We start from the raw sequence: 16,958 nt of genomic DNA, 5'->3' as shown, positions 1-16,958 counted from the left end.
TGATCCATTCTGCCAGTCTGTATCTTTCAATTGTTGAGTTTAGTGCATTGATATTCAACATTATTTCTGTAAAGGCATTTCTTGAATCCACCATCTTATCCTTTAGATTTTATTCTTCAGATCTATATATTCTTTTCCCTCTTTCTCTTTTTATCCGTTAAGTTACCCTTACTGGTAGTCTTCCATTCTGAGCCCTCCTCCCTCTTCTGTCTTTTTTTTTTTTTCAGCAGGCAGAACTCCCTTTAGTATTTCTTATACAGCCAGTTTCTTGTTGACAGATTTCTCAGCATTTGTTCGTCTGAACATTTTAATCTCTCCCTCACTTTTTCTTTTGGGGGGGGGATTTGTACGCAGCCACAGGAACCCTTTCCCAGCATTCTGGGGCCCAGGAGGACTGCAGGTGGGGACCGCCGTCCCATGCTGAGGCCAGGTCCAGCCACAGAGGAAACTGAGTCACGGGCACGCCTCCAGTTCCTAAGCCAATACATTGCGTTTTTTTCTAAACGCAGAGTGGGGAGGTTTTCTGTCATTGCAACAGAAGCCTGCTTGATCCAACCCTCCTCTGAGCCCCTGAATGGTCCAGGAATCGCACCCGGGTCTCCCGCAGGGAAGGCGAGCACTCTACCACTGACCCCCCAGGCACCCTGTCCCTCACTTTTGAAGGACAGTTTGGCTGGGTACAGAGTTCTTGGCTGGAAGTCTTTCTCTTTTAGCATCCTGACTGTATCTTACCACTGCCTTCTTGCCTCCGTGGTGCCTGTTGAGTCATCCGAACACAGTCTCATGCTGTTTCCCTGTAGGCAGTAAGCTGCTTTTCCCTTGCTTCTTTCAGGATTTCCTGCTTCTCTTCAGCATTTGACAGACTGACTAGTATGTGTCTTGGGGAAGGCCTATCTGGATTTATTCTATTTGGGGTTCATTGGGATTCTTTCATTTTCATAATAATGTCTTTTATAAGGGTTGGGAAGTTTTCCCCTATTATCTCCTCAGCTAACTTTTCCTAGCCCTGTTACTCTTCTCTTCTCCTTCTGGGGCACTGATGACTCGTGTATTTGTGTGCTTCATGTCATCCGTCATTTCCCTGAAAGCCAATTCAAATTTTTCCATCTCTTTTGCCACTTGTTCTTTTGGGCATTCAAAATTAATTGTCCTGTTCTCTGGGTCACTTCTTTCTTCTGCTTCTTCAGATCTGCGGTTGTGTGTCTCTCTAGTGTATATATATATTTTTTTCTAGTATATTTATATATTTTTTTCTTCACATGGGCAGGCTCCCAGTATCGAATGTGGGTCTCTGGCGCAGCAGGCGAGAATTCTGCCCCTGAGCCACTGTGCCCTGCCCTCTAGTGTATTTTCTATTTGGTCTACAGTACTTTTCATCTCAGTGATATCTGCTATTTTTCTACTGATTCTTTCAAATTCTTCTTTATGTCCTTCTAGTGTCTTTTTAATCTTCTTTATGTCATTAGCCAACCCATTGACTTTACTTATAGAGTTGTATGAGCATCTTCGATTAGTTGTTCCACAGTCTGTCTCCTCCGGTGTTTTGATTTGGCCATTAGGCTGGGCTGTGTCTGTCTGCATCACAATATGCTTAGTGAGCTTCTGTTGCCTTTGAAGCATGTAGTTATCTTGGTAGGGTGACTTCGGGGGCTGATTTCCTTCAGTAGCCTTCAGCTTTGTATTTGCATGATGGGCGTGTGGCCGGATGTGAGGTGTAAGCGATGCACGGTGGCATGGTGGCAGGCTGTGGTGCAGAGCTGGGCATGGGGCAGGGGGGAAGGGTGTGGTGTGGGGCTGGGGTGTGGTGTGGGGCTGGGGTGTGGTGTGGGGCTGGGGTGTGGCGTGGAGGCCGGGGGACAGGGTGCTACACAGCAGGCCTCGGAGCGCAGGAGCAGAGTGCTGCATGGAGGACACAGAGGAGGGAGTGTGGGAGGATCGGGGGTCTGTCGGCACGGGGGCGGGTGTGCACATGGAGGTGGGGGTCATGGGTATCAGGGCGCAGAGGTCAGGACTCAGGGGTGGTGGGGTGCTGGTGTGCACTTGTGCAGGGCACAGGGTTGTGTTGGTCACAGATGTGAGCATGCACAGGGGGCAGGGTCATGTGTGCAAGTGTACTGGGCATGGGGGTGGCATGGAGGGGGTATGTTGGTGCACAGGGTGGGGGGCATTGTGGCACACATGCATGGTAGAGTGCCTGCAGGAGAGGGGGATGGGGCAAGGGGTCGAGTGGGGGTGGTGGGGGTGCAGTTCCAAGGGGGTGAGGCGAGGGTGTGCACGTGCCCTGGAGGGGTGGACACGAGTGAGTGTGTGTTCGGGGGGGGCGAGGATGCACAGGTCTCAGGGGTGGGGCTTGGGTGTGTGGAGTGGCGTAGGGGGAGGAGGGTCGCAGGCTGTGGGGGGCGGTCTCGGGTGTGTGGGGTGTGGAGAGGCCCACAGGCTGCAGGTGTGCGTGTGCCTGTGCGTGTGTGTGGCACATTCGGGGAGCACTGCTTGGCTCACTTCCTCTTCCATCTCCCCACCCGTGCACTCCTGAGGGGGTGCGTTGGGCTCTGTGCAACAGTGAGTGGTTTTCAATTCTCTGTGTCTCATTTCCTCAGCTTTTTCACCCAGGGCCTCCCTGTGTGGTGTAGAAGACCCTCTCCAGTCACTCGCACACTGGACTTGCTGTCCCTTGGAGCAGGGGTGAACGTGGCCTCTCCCGTTCCACAATCTTCCCAGCCTCATGTGATCCCACAGAAATATCCATTGGTTCTATACTGAGAAGTCCGTGGGGGAAGAGGACGAAGGGGTTTTCTGGAATTACTTTCTTGGTAAACTGTACTTATCAAGGCCGTAGAAGCTCAGAGGCATTTTAATAAGTCAGTTGCGTATGTCAGCATTCCCTAGCTATCACACCAGTCGCCACTATGTTTAAATCATCTGCTCAGGTTGCCAAGCGGTAGCAGCGCGTGCCCCACACCGGCCTGCATGTGCAGCCTGTGCCAGCCGCTCGCAGTGTGCGCGCTCCCGGCCGGGATTCCCAGGTGGGAACGCCAAGGATGTGGAAGGGAAAGACCCCAGGTGGGAGTTGGGCCCCAGGTTCTGGGTCACTGAGAAAGACCAGCTTTAGTGTCTTCTTGTGTAATGAGATACGGACTGACGATGTCTCCAGGCTGTGCGCTCTGGAGCCGGCACCCACCACGCTCCTGGCACCCATTCCTGGTCCCATGATTCCCTGGCCCCTGGCTGCCGCCTCCCCCTAGGTAACAATGGCTCTATCCCCCAAGAGGTCACCTAAGCAACTTCTGCATCTCAACGGAGTGGACCCTCTTTGTGCCAATCCAGCTCTTAGTAGTACCTTTATTATCACTCCTGGTAAATTATAGCAATTATTTGTTTCCATGTCTTGTTTAGCTAGTGCACTATGAACTTTTTGAAGGATGAGACTATATTTATTTTTGTTTTCCTTGCTCATACCTCACTGTAAGTAGGTGATCAACAATTTCCTGTTAAATTAATGGATGGATAGATGGATGAATGGATGGATGGATGGATGGATGGATGGATGGATGGATGGGTAGATGGATGAGTGGGTGGATGGGTAGATGGATGGATGGAAGGGTGGATGGATGGGTGGGTGGGTGGTGGACAGATGGATGGATGGATGGAAGGGTAGATGGATGAGTGGGTGGATGGGTAGATGGATGGATGGAAGGGTGGATGGATGGAAGGGTGGATGGATGGGTGGATGGATGAATGGATGGATGGATGGATGGAAGGGTGGATGGATGGAAGGGTGGATGAATGGAAGGGTGGATGGATGGGTGGGTGGGTGGTGGACAGATGGGTGGATGGATGGAAGGGTAGATGGATGGAAGGGTGGATGGATGGAAGGGTGGATGGATGGCTGGGTGGGTGGTGGACAGATGGATGGATGGATGGAAGGGTAGATGGATGAGTGGGTGGATGGGTAGATGGATGGATGGAAGGGTGGATGGATGGAAGGGTGGATGGATGGGTGGATGGATGGATGGATGGATGGATGGATGGAAGGGTGGATGGATGGAAGGGTGGATGAATGGAAGGGTGGATGGATGGGTGGGTGGGTGGTGGACAGATGGGTGGATGGATGGAAGGGTAGATGGATGGAAGGGTGGATGGATGGAAGGGTGGATGGATGGAAGGGTGGATGGATGGAAGGGTGGATGGATGGCTGGGTGGGTGGTGAACAGATGGATGGATGGACGAGTGGGTGGATGGGTGGATGCTTCTTTCCTCATGCCTTTTGGATTTGATGAAGCACAGTCTTATCTTGAGGAACAACAAGCTCTTCCTTGCTTCTGAGCAGATGTCCCTTCAATCTGGGTTGTCCACCCCTCACCTGACACCTGAGCTGCTCTGGTCTGAGCCTGAATAGAATACTTCAAGACTTACATGGGTCACTTTTCCACTATTCTTTCACTCTGCTTTGCATTTATTTCTATTTTAGAAAGCTTGTGACAAATTAATTGTAAGTATCAGTTTCAATATCCATCTTCTTCCCTGGACATTCAAGCTCTTTAGGACAGGTGCTTGAAGTTCTTATTCATGCTGTATTTCTAGCAGAGGCAGCAGATGACAGGAGATGTCTGCTGAATTAATGTGCGTAGGCGAGCTTGGTTGTATGAAATGATGTAATGCACTGGAGAGTTCTTTGAATCCTAAAACCCAAGCCTAGTGTTGGGTGTTATCTTCATGATCACACCCACGGCCCGTGCCCTCCCTTGGTCAGCATCGCAGAGACCCCGCCTGAGTTATCACTTCACACAGACCTCCCGTTCCCATTCCGAGTGCATTTTGACATTAAAGTGAGCCCCTCGGCACTAGGATAAGATCTAGAATATAAAGCGTTGAAAAACAGAACCAACTGTGTTGCATTTTAGTGCCACTAGATAAGTGATAATTGTAGAGTCTTAAAATGAAGATAGCCACATCATTTTAGATGGCATTTTCTGAGCTGATGGCAATAGCTTAACATAAATTTATGCCTCTTTCTTATAAAAGGAGACTTTACTAGTTGAGGAGAAAAGTGTAAATACTGTAGATCATGCAACAAAAGAAAAAATGCAGAACAAGTGATAAGAATAAATACTTGGTGCAAAAATCTTGTCTTCCTCTTGGGACATCGGATGACATCCTACCATGACCTTGGCATCACTCCATCCACCTTCTGTCCCTTCTGAGGGAAATGTGGCAGTTCTTCCCTCCTGGCCATTCAGGTCAACACAGGAAGAGGCACGAAAATGCCTGCCTCGAAGGATGGGGAAAAGTGAAAAAAGAAAGAATGCTGCCTACAGATTTACAGATTGCGGGAAGGCACAGGGTGACGTCTGTTGGCTTCTCTCCTGGCTTCTGGGTTCCAGTGGCTTTCCCCAGGGCAATTCCTTTATGCACCTCCAAGCATCTGGGCTGAGCGGCTGAGCTCTCTCCTGACCTCTCTTTTAGCCTCCAGCTAATTAAAGTAAACCTCACTCACTGTGGCAGGCACTGCCCTTAGCCCACCGCAGACGTCGTCACATAGATGCGTTTCACATGCTGATGATTTGTGTCCACAACAGCAGGACAACAGGCACCATCACCTGGCCAGGTGGACACCTGACCCCAACTCCCACAGACCCTATCATTCGAATCGTCCAAAGTCCTGGCAGTGGCCTGTCCTGGCAATTAAAGAGCTCCACAGCGGAGCCCTGAGGTCCCTTCTGGGTGTGTCCCTCACCCCCACACCTCCCCTTCATGGCAAAGCCCCATTTTCACGTGCAGCTGGAAGGAACAGTGGTCCCACAGAGATTGAATTTAAAGTAAAAGGAGCATTATGTGTATGTTGAACCAATGTTATTCTGGACCATGCCATTTGAATAAGATTATCCCACAGCGGGCGGAGCCACACACGATGGTGACTGAGGTCGGGCCTCACTTGAGCTGCGCTCATTCCAGCGAGTTCCTCATCTGTAAAGCGAGAGGCTGGTGGCCTAGGGGACAGTGTGCGTGACGCACTCAGCATGACACCGGCGACACAGCAGCTCAGCCATTACGAAGATCTCAATAATAAGCAACGTCCCTTTTTGTTTCCAATTGTACAGAAACCGCAGGTTTTCTTCTGCCTTTGCATTTACTAGGGACTCTGCACTGAGGTGCACACCCCACACAACCCCTCCAGTTTAGAAAGCCTTGAATCAAGGCCTTCAGCTAAAAGGGGGAAAGAGGCCTTGATCTGGGGGTTCCCAGAGCCCCCCTCAGCACCAGCCTTAGGCAGCAGCACCTGAAACGGAGTTGACTCAAAGGCGAAGTACTAAGCTAAACCAGCCCCCTGCTTAGGCTATTTTAACAGGGTGCTTATGATTTGCAAGCCTGGTCTCTGGGGGAGGGAGGTGCAAAGCCTACAGGGTTTGGGAGGCCGAGGCTGGTCTCAGGAGTAAGAGGGGAGAGGGTGAGGCGTGCCCAGCGGGCAGCAGGCAGCGGTTCCCCAGCACCCCAACTCCAGCTGTGGGGAAGGAGCAGCATGCCCCCGACACGGGGGGAGGGAAAATCTAGTCAGCTTCAGAGGCGGGTTTGCAGACCAGCAGAGCTGGGCCCCAGGGGGCACAGGCTCAGTAGGACGATGGTTTTCTGACATTCCCAACTCCTCTCGGTCAATTTTCCATCCCCAAGAATCACACATCACTTCCTCTCTCTGGTCTTTAGCTCCCTTCACACAGCCAGGGCTGTCTTCTCCCTCGCAGGTTTCCACATTGTTTTCTGGTAGGACTTTTCCCCCTCTTATTTCTCCCTGTCTTTGAGTCTCTGTAGGGGTATTTTGGGATTGCCTTAATCCATCCCTCCTTCCTTGCTAAGGTATAAATTTCCTGAGTAAACCTCCTCTTGTTCCAGATGCCCTTTACCCCTGCTGTCTCCCGTTTTTTCCCCTTTCCCCCAACATGCACGGCCTTAGGGTTGAACGGGGGATGGCCGAGGAGACAGTGAGTGCCATGAGAAGACATCCCTGAAAGTTGTTTTGAGTGATGACAACCTAATTAGAATAAGCCTGTGGTTTCCCAAGGGAAGGACTGTAGACAGGACAGAACCGTGGGCTGTTCGTGGGCCCAGGGCTTCTCAGCCACCCCCTGAGAGCCAACCCCACAGCTCCGTGCTTGGCCTAAACCATGCCCCAGTGTCACCCCTGTGGTCTGTGTGTAAGGAGGACCTGCCCTGAACCCTGGTGTGTCTCCCGCTGCCCTAGGACTCTGGTGGATAAGAAGGAGCTCCTGGAGTTTGCTCAGCTTGGCTGTTACCTGGAATATGATCTCTTTGGCACTGAACTTCTGAATTACCAGTTCAACCCAGATGTTGACATGCCCGATGATAACAAGAGAATCAGAAGGTAAATATGATGGAATCTCGTGTCGCCGTCCCTTTCACCAGCCCTTTTTGATTCTCATATCTGGGTATCAGCAAAGACTCAGAAAACATAAGCAGACTGAACCAGGGACTTGCAGAGAAAAATATATCTGTGCTATTTCAGGGAGAAAATCTCTCTATATTATTTCAAGGAGAAAATGAGTCATCCTAAGTAGGCAGACGCTCGGTGGAGCCTCTGAAGTTTGGTGCAGATGGCAGCTGACAGGGGCCACAGATAATATCAGGGCCGGAACAGAAAGAAAACAAAGGCCTTTTCCTCTCTCCACCTGGTGCGAGGAACCCTTCCTTCCCAGGCTGGCCACGCTGAAGCCATACTGCAGTGCCCCAATCCCCCTCTCCCCTCCTCCCTTCCCCCCTCTCCCCTCCTCCCTTCCCCCCTCTCCCCTCCTCCCTTACCCTTCCCCTCTCCCGTCCCCTCTCCCCTCCACCCTTCCCCTCCCCTCCCCCTCTCCAGGGTGTCTGATGCTGGGAAAGCAAACTGAGGTGCTCAGGCCGGATGAGGGTGGGATGTTCCTGTGGAGCCGCAGGTTAAGCTCACCTGACTCAGGCGGCAGGGACTAAGGACAGAGCCATGGGGTGGGGGGCGGGGGGGGGGCGGCAGTGGACCTTCTGCAGGCGTGGGGAGCGTGTCGTCCGGCATGGGGGAGGGGGTGGGGTGCTTGCAGGGAGGGCCTGTGCACCTCGGCCACCCTGGGGGAGCTCGGTGGGGAGTGGTGCCAGAGCCTGCACGGCAGGGCACGTAGCTTCAGGAGGGCACCCCGCCTCTGCGAGGGCACTCCAGCCCTGTGGGGGCACCCCGGCTCTGAGAAGGCACCCCGGATCTGCGAGGGCACCCCGCCTCTGCGAGGGCACCCCGGATCTGCGAGGGCACCCCGCCTCTGCGAGGGCACCCCAGACCTGCGAGGGTACTCCAGCCCTGTGGGGGCACCCCGGCTCTGAGAAGGCACCCCGGATCTGCGAGGGCACCCCGGATCTGCGAGGGCACCCCGCCTCTGCGAGGGCACCCCGGATCTGCGAGGGCACCCCAGATCTGTGAGGGCACCCCGGCTCTGAGAAGGCACCCCGGCTCTGCGAGGGCACCTTGGATCTGCGAGGGCACCCCGGCTCTGCGAGGGCACCCCAGACCTGCGAGGGCACTCCAGCCCTGTGGGGGCACCCCGGCTCTGAGAAGGCACCCCGGCTCTGCGAGGGCACCCCGGATCTGCGAGGGTACCCCAGCTCTGCGAGGGCACCCCGCCTCTGCGAGGGCACCCCGGATCTGCGAGGGCACCCCGCCTCTGCGAGGGCACCCCAGATCTGTGAGGGCACCCCGGCTCTGAGAAGGCACCCCGGCTCTGCGAGGGCACCTTGGATCTGCGAGGGCACCCCGGCTCTGCGAGGGCACCCCAGACCTGCGAGGGCACTCCAGCCCTGTGGGGGCACCCCGGCTCTGAGAAGGCACCCCGGCTCTGCGAGGGCACCCCGCCTCTGCGAGGGCACCCCAGACCTTCGAGGGTACTCCAGCCCTGCGAGGGCACCCCTATGGCTGACTCCATGCTAAGGCGGGTCTTTCGTCATTTTGCAGCCCATCACTTGACAGCCGGAGTGGTGGTTTGTGGGTGTGTGAGCTGCTCTACGCTCTTAGTTACCCCAGAATCTGGGCTCTCTCAGGCACTGCCAGGCCCAGCCCAGACGGGAGCCCCTGTCCACAGGCTGCTGCAACTAGGGGGTGCGGCCTGGGGCTTCCTTCTCTCGGCCTCTGCACCCAGATTTCCTGATAAATGTCCTCAGCCACTGCCCACTGCACCCGGGACAAGGGAGTTTGCGGCCAGGAGAGGCTTCCTCGCCCCAGGTGCCACCCCACCCCAGGGGAGTGCAGTGGAGGGCCCCGCCCTCTATGGCCTGCTGCCCTCCATGCCTGCACCCCTCCATGCCCGCGCCCCTCCATGCCCGCACCCCTCCATGACCGCTCCCCTCCATGCCCGTGCCCCTCCATGCCCGTGCCCCTCCATGCCCGCTCCCCTGCATGCCTGCGCCCCTCCATACGCACACCCCTCCATCCCCACTCCCCTCCATACCCACACCCCTCCATGCCCGCTCCCCTCCATGCCCGCGCCCCTCCATGCCCACTCCCTCCATACCCGCACCCCTCCATCCCCACTCCTCTCCATGCCCACTCCCTCCATACCCGCACCCCTCCATCCCCACTCCCCTCCATGCCCACTCCCTCCATACCCGCACCCCTCCATCCCCACTCCCCTCCATGCCGGCACCCCTCCATCCCCGCTCCCCTCCATGCCCGCGCCCCTCCATGCCCGCACCCCTCCATCCCCACTCCTCTCCATGCCGGCACCCCTCCATCCCCGCTCCCCTCCATCCCCGCTCCCCTCCATCCCCGCTCCCCTCCATGCCCGCTCCCCTCCATGCCCACTCCCCTCCATACCCGCACCCCTCCATCCCCACTCCCCTCCATGCCGGCACCCCTCCATCCCCGCACCCCTCCATCCCCGCTCCCCTCCATGCCTGCGCCCCTCCATGCCCGCTCCCCTCCATGCCCACTCCCCTCCATGCCCGCTCCCCTCCATACCTGCTCCCCTCCATACCTGCACCCTCCATGCCCACTCCCCTCCATGCCCACTCCCCTCCATGCCCGCTCCCCTCCATACCTGCTCCCCTCCATACCTGCACCCTCCATGCCCACTCCCCTCCATGCCCACTCCCCTCCATGCCCGCTCCCCTCCATACCTGCTCCCCTCCATACCTGCACCCTCCATGCCCACTCCCCTCCATGCCCACTCCCCTCCATGCCCGCTCCCCTCCATACCTGCTCCCCTCCATACCTGCACCCTCCATGCCCACTCCCCTCCATGCCCACTCCCCTCCATGCCCGCTTCCCTCCATACCCGCTCCCCTCCATGCCCGCTCCCCTCCATGTCCATTCCCCTCCATGCCCACTCCCCTCCATGCCCGCGCCCCTCCATCCCTTCACCTCTCTATGGTCCGCCCCCCTTTGCATTCCATGACACTCCCAGATCTTCCCGAAAAGAAGAGGGGAGGCTTGGAGAGGAGACTGTGAAAAAGTGAGGGAAGCACTGTCCTTGGCTCTCTCAGCATTCATTTTTAGCAACTTTTGGTGATTAGGAAAAGAAGTTAATTTTGGTCGTCTTGTATCATGCCCCATGGAAACACTTTGAATGTTGGAAATACAAGGCTGATTTGTCTGCCCTGTGTTCACCTGTTACCTGTGAGCGCTCATACCCATAAGTGACCTCCAGGCCCCATCCCCTGGCCCCATTTGGGGTGGTCTTGGTGAATGTGCCCCCCCGGAGCCCCCACTGTCCCCCCCACCGGCCAGCCACGCTTTCTGCGCACAGCAGCCTCGCGGCGCAGCGGACCGGGCTCGGGGCACTCTGCCTACCTCTGGTTTCCAGCACAGAAATTCTGCGTCTAACACCTGTTCTCAATCTCATGCTCCATTTCTCAAATCTTATTATATCTCTGCCTTTTCACACTTTGTAGTCTCTCTCTAATATTTGTTTGCAAAACACTAACTCATTTGTATTTCTATAATTGCTGTAGTTTTTGTCTTCCCTTCTGGCAGTGTCTCCGCGCGTGGCACCGTGGAGCGGCCGCTGTCAGGCGCGGAGCCTCTCGCCAGGGCGGGACGTGGCTCTGCAGCTGCAGCCTCGTCTCCCTTTGCGTTGGTTCGGCTGCAGGTTCCTGAATTCACGAGCTCCTGCGCTCCCGTTTCTTGTGGGAGCACTTGGGCTTCCTGCTCTTCCCTCGCAAGTCAGTAATTCCGCGTGTCAGGCTGTGACCCGCGCGCCTCCCCACGTATGTTCATCGTGTCTCTCAGGCGAGAGATGCAGGCAGGAGCCCCGGGAATAGCTCTGGGGACAGGGTGGGCGCCGGTCCCAGGCGGCCCGCAGGTGCCCTGGTCTCCAGGTGCAGCGCCCAGCTCCCCGCACCTGCAGTTGCTCCCTCGAGCGTCTGCCCCCGGCGGGGGCTCCCGGCAGCCTGGGGGCATGTGGGGTGCGCGGGCGGGGGCTCACCTCGCTCCGCTTCATTCTAAGACGTCCGCCCCCAGAGGACAGGTCTTGAGGGCTTTGCTCGCCATTGGAATGACCGGACTCGGGGACTGAAGCTCACCGGCCGTGGCCGTGGCCCGTTTCCCACGGGGACCTGCCGGTGGACTGCCAGGGCAGTCAGGTCAGGGGCCCAGGGCCCGGCCGGGCAGGGACGGCTCCGGACACGGAAGATGCTGCTCGGACCCCAGCAAGGAGGACAGACCTGCTGACAAGAGCTGTCCACAGGCTCCTGACCACGCGTAGAGACCCGGCTCACCACTTAGCAGGCGTGTTGGAAGGAAGGAAGGTAACATAATTTTTATTGGCCAATTTAGTCCAATGCTTGGAGACACTGCCAGGCCAAATTCAATAGACTTCACAGGGACAAACGCCTAAACCACAGAAGCTCCCTTGCCTACTGTTTCAAAAAATACGTCTATTTTTAATTATGGTGAAATATCCGTACATAAGATCACACAGCCCTTTTGGGTGGACACTTCTCTGACATTCAGCCTGAGGACGGTCCCGTGTGGCTCCCACCACTTCTATTTGCAGACTGTTTGCATCATTCCAGGCCCCAGCTCACACTTGTGTGCCGTGAGCCCCTCCCAGCCCCCCAGCCACTATTTTGCTTTCTGTCTCTATGAAGGTGCTTATTCTAAATATCTCTTGTAAGAGCACTCACGCAGTGTTTGCCCTCTTGCCCCTCACTTATTTCATGACCCTGTGCCCTGGGAGCTCCTGCTGGGGACCTGACGGGGCTGGTCAGTCCAGAGGGGACCACCTCTGCGGTCAGCCAGCATCCCAGTGCCTGCAAAGCCATGGATGGGACCCACGGCATAGAGGCACCGGCCCTAGGCAACCTTAGATGGAGGGGATTGCACCCTTAGGCCCACCCCCTCAACCCAGACCCCTTCTTCCCTCCCCAGGCCGGCCCCCTCTGCCCAGGCCCCACCCCCTGCCCAGGCCCCGTCCCGCCCTCCCCAGGCCCACCCCCTCTGGCCACCCCACCTGGCTTGAGGGCCAGTGAGTAATTAGCTTTCAACTGTCTCTTCATGATTGTGTCATTGAAGGCAAACCTGGAAGTCAACCCCACCCGGCTAGGGAAGCTCCCCAAGGGACCCCTGGGGGCTGCAAGCCCCCTAATTACCAACCTCCCAAGAAAGGGCAGAGCAGATGGCGCCCAGGTTCGCCCACGTGGAGCACGTAGTCCCCCCACGACTTGATCACACTCCACGCGTCTTGCTCATCCGGCTGCTGACGGACGTTTGGGCGGCTTCCAGCTTTCGGTGATTGTGAATAGTGCCAGGGTGAGCATCAGTGTGCAAATGTCTGAGTCCCTGCTTTCAGCGCTTTGGGGTTTATGCCCAGAAGTGGAATTGCTGGATCATAAGGCAAGTCTGTGTTCAGCTCTGAGGAACCACCACCCCTTTTCCACGACGGTCACACCATTTTACATTCCTGCCGGCAACCTGCAAGGGTCCCTGTTTGTCCACACCCTCTCCACAGTGTTGTTTTGAGCTTTTTAAATAATAACCTTCCCAAGGGGGTATGAAGTGGAATTTCATTGTAGTTTTAATTTGCATTTCTCTAATGGCTGCTGTTTTTTAGCATGATTTCAAATGTTTATTGGCTATTTAAATATCTACTTTGGAGAAATGTCTATTCAAATCCCTGGCTCATTTTTAAATTTTGGTTGTTTTTCATTTTGCTGTTGAGTTGCAGGTATTCTTTATATAATTTGAATATTAAACCCTTATCAGATATATGGTTGCCACATATTTTCTGCCATTCTATAGGTTGACTTTTAACTTTCCTGATACAAAAAATTTTAACTTACATGAAGTCCACTGTATTTTTCTCTTTTGTTGATTGTGCTTTGGGCCTAAGTTTAAAATTCCATTGCCTACTACAAGGTCCTAAAGATATTTCTCTGTGTTTTCTTGTAAGAGTTTTGTGGTATTAGCTCTTAAAATTTAGGTCATTCATCCATGTTAAATCAGTTGTTGGGTGTGCTGAGAGGGAGCGGTCCTTATTCATTCTTCTGTGTGTAGACACCAGTTTTCTCAGCATGGTTTATTGAAGGGACTCTTCTTTCCCCATTGAATGGACTTGACACCCTGTCAAAAATCAGTTGGTCGTATGTGTAGGGCTTATTTCTGCACTCTCAATTCCATTCCATTTGTCCACATGTCCATCCTTATGCCAACACCACACTGTTTTAATTACTCTACCTTTCTACTGAGTCTTGAAATCAGGCAATGTCCTCCAACTTTGTTCTTCTTTTTTCAAGTTGTTTTGGCTATTGGAGGCACTTGCAATTCGATATGAATTTGAGAATCAGCTTTTCTATTTCTGAAAAAATACTTCTGGAATTGTGGTAGGGATTGCATTGAATTTGTAGATAACTTCAGACAGTGCTGACATCTTAACAATATTAATTCTTCCAATCCACGAACAAGGGATGGCTTTCCATCTATTTAAGTCTTCTTAAACACCTTCAGCAATGGTTTATAGTTTTCAGTGGACAAGTCTTTCACCTCATTGGTTAGATTGCTAGGTATTTTATTCTTTTGGATGCTATTTTAAATGGAATTGTTTTATTGATTTCCTTTTCAGATTGTTAATTACTGATGTATAAAACTCCAACTGACTTCTGGGTGTTTATCTTATACCCTACAACCTGCTGAATTTATTTATTAGTTTTGGTAGCGTTCTTGTGGATATTTTGGGATTTTCTATATATAGAAGCGTATCATCTGTGAATAAGCATGATTTTACTTCTTTCTTTCCAGTTTGGGTGCCTTTTTTTCTTTCTCTCGCCCACTTGCTCTCCCTGGAACTTCCAGTACATTGTTGTATAACAGTGGTGACAGCAGGCATCTTTGTCTCATTCCTGATATAGGGTAAAAGCTCTCAGTCTTTCACCATTGAGTACAATATTTGCTGTGGGTTTTTCATAAATACCCTTTATCATGTTGAGGAAGTTCCCTTCTCTTCCTGGTTTTCTGAGTGTTTTTAACGTGAAAGGATGTTAGAATTTGGCAAATGCCTTTTCTGCACCAATTGAGATGCTCAAGTAGGTTTTTCATTCATTCTGTTAATGTTAGTGTTTTAGTTTGCTAAAGCGGATGAAATGCAATATCCCAGGAATGGGTTGGCCTTTACAATGGGGATTTATTAGCGTACAGGTTTACAGTTCTTAGGCCATGAAAACCTCTGAATCAGGGCATCCGCAGGCGATGCTTTCTCCCCAAAGGTTGACCCTCAGCTCCTCTGTCTCACCGCCAGGCTCATGGCGGCGTCTGCTGGGCTCTCTCCTCTCCCAGGTTTCGTTGCTCCCAGCTTCTGGCTTCAGTGGCTTCCTCCTTAGCTTCTCTGGGCTTTTTCTTTCTGTCTGTCATCCCCTTATAAAGGACTCCAGAAAAGGATTAAGATGCACCTGAATGAAGGGGGTCTCATCTCAAGTTAAAATCTTACAGAAAGACCTACCCACAGTGGGTCCATACCCACAAGAACATACCTTTCTGGGGTACACCCCACTCAAGGCCACTATGTGGGGTGCACTTCATTGCTTCATTTTCTTTTGTTGAACCAGCCATGCATTCCTGAAATACATCTGACTTGGCCATGGTGTCCAGGCCTTTCAGTGCACTGCCGGATTCCGTTTGTCGCGTTTGTTGAGGTTTTGTGCCTGTGTTCATAAGGGCCGCTGGTCTGCACCTTTCCTGCGTTGAGCTGTCTTTCCCCGGCTTTGGTATTGGGTAATGCGGGCCTCATGGAGTGGTTATGAAGTGATTCTTCCCCTTCTATTTTTTGAAAGACTTTGAGAAAGGTTGGTATTAAATCTTCTTTAAATGTTGGTGGCGTGGGAGATGACTTCCAGGGGTGAGCCAGCCCTGGCACTGTGGGATCAACAAGGCCATCCTGACCAAAAGGGGGGAAGGAAGTGAAGCGAATAAGGTATCAGTGGCTGAGAGAGTTCAAACAGAGTCTAGAGGCTACTCTGGAGGTAACTCTTACACAAGGTTCAGGTAGACCTTGCTACCTCTCATAACGTGCCAAACCCCAACCAAGACCATTCCAGCCAGTCCTAAAGAACACCTAGGGCAATATGTAAGATTCTACAAGGGTTCCATGCACTGGTGTAACTGTCCAGAGACCTACAACCTCCAGATGGGTGCCTGGGCCAGATAATCCTGAAATGCAGAGCGGCCAGCCCTTCCAGAACATCAGCCAATTCCATCTTCCTACCACATATTAGTGACAGACCATCCCAACATGGAAAAGTTAGAATGGCAGTAGCCCTAATACCCCTAAGGAGTAGGATCGAAAGATGAAAGGTGATGGTGGAGTTATACAGAGAAGGTAGGGTTTAACAAATGAGTGTGGTTGCTGAGTCATTATATTGATATTTCTTTTAGTCTCCAGTGACTGGGAGCAGCTAGTAGCAAAAACCTAAAATTATGGAATTGTAACCCTTACCAAACTCTGAAATCTGTTCTATAACTAATTACTGTGGTGTACTTTGAAATTTATTTATTTTTGTGTATATATTATTTTTCACAAAGAAAAAAATGTCAATTGTGATGATAAATGCACAGCTATATGATGATGTTGCATACCACTGATTGTACACTTCGGATGATTACATGGTATGTGAATATATAATATATATCAATAAACGTGCATTAAAACTTGAAAAAATCACCAAAAAAAGTAAGTTAGTTATGGACATTGGTTTTAAATTATACAATACTCAATCTGTGATGCATTAATATCAAAAGGAAAGGGCAACAATGTTTTTATAGGTCTTCCTTATAGGTGTGATTGAAAATTTGTGAGTTTAACTAAAATAAAGCATAAAATTGTTTACTGACAAAAAAAATGTTGGGTGGAATTCAGCAGCAAAAACATCTGGTCCTGAACTTATCTTGGTTGAGACATTTTTAAATTCTGATTCAATCTCTTTACTTGATCTAGGGCTCTTGAGATTTTCTATTTTATTATTGTGTCACATAAGGTGATTTGTATGTTTCTAGGAATATGTCACTTTTAACTAGGTTTTCTAATTTGTTGGTATATAATTGTTAATAATGCCCTCTTATAATCCTTTCTGTTTCTAGAGTTGATGGTAATGTGTCTACTTTCATTCCTAACTTTAGTTGTTTGTGTTCTATCTCTCTTTGTCTTTGTCACTTTGGCTAAAACCTTGTTTATTTTATAGATCTCTAAAAAATGATTTTAAAAAAAACCTTGGATTTTGTTGATCCTCTTGATTGCTCTTTTCTTCTCTATTCCATTATCTCTGCTCTACTCTTTACTATTTCCTTCCTTCTACTGACTTTGGGTTTAGTTTGCTCTTCTCGTTCTAGTTTTTTGTTTGTTTGTTTGTTGGGGGGGTGCTGGGAATCGAAACCTGCACGGCGGGCGAGTGCTCTGCCGTCGAGCCGCCTGTCCACCGTGCTCTGGTTTCTTTAGGTATGAAGTTGGGGTATT

At 52.1% G+C, this 16,958-nt stretch overlaps 1 protein-coding gene across 6 annotated transcripts in view; it reads left to right on the top strand.

Annotated features, from left to right (window-relative positions):
• PTER (phosphotriesterase related) overlaps positions 1-16,958 on the top strand; it is a 57,974-nt gene that overhangs the window by 36,467 nt on the left and 4,549 nt on the right. For 4 of the 6 annotated variants that reach the window (XM_077154982.1, XM_077155001.1, XM_077155012.1 and 1 more), the window contains one exon: positions 7,235-7,375. The exons of 1 other annotated variant lie outside the window; for it this stretch is intronic. In XM_077154982.1, the coding sequence (XP_077011097.1) occupies positions 7,235-7,375 (141 nt within the window). Of the gene's footprint in view, positions 1-7,234; positions 7,376-7,516; positions 7,741-16,958 lie in introns of those variants that run through there. One more of the 6 variants, XM_077155033.1, reaches the window with a different exon arrangement.

This window comes from Tamandua tetradactyla, chromosome 1, assembly GCF_023851605.1.
Source record: "Tamandua tetradactyla isolate mTamTet1 chromosome 1, mTamTet1.pri, whole genome shotgun sequence".
NCBI lineage: Eukaryota > Metazoa > Chordata > Mammalia > Pilosa > Myrmecophagidae > Tamandua > Tamandua tetradactyla.
Note: the sequence above shows the minus strand (reverse complement) of the source record. Positions and strands in the feature narration are given on the sequence as shown.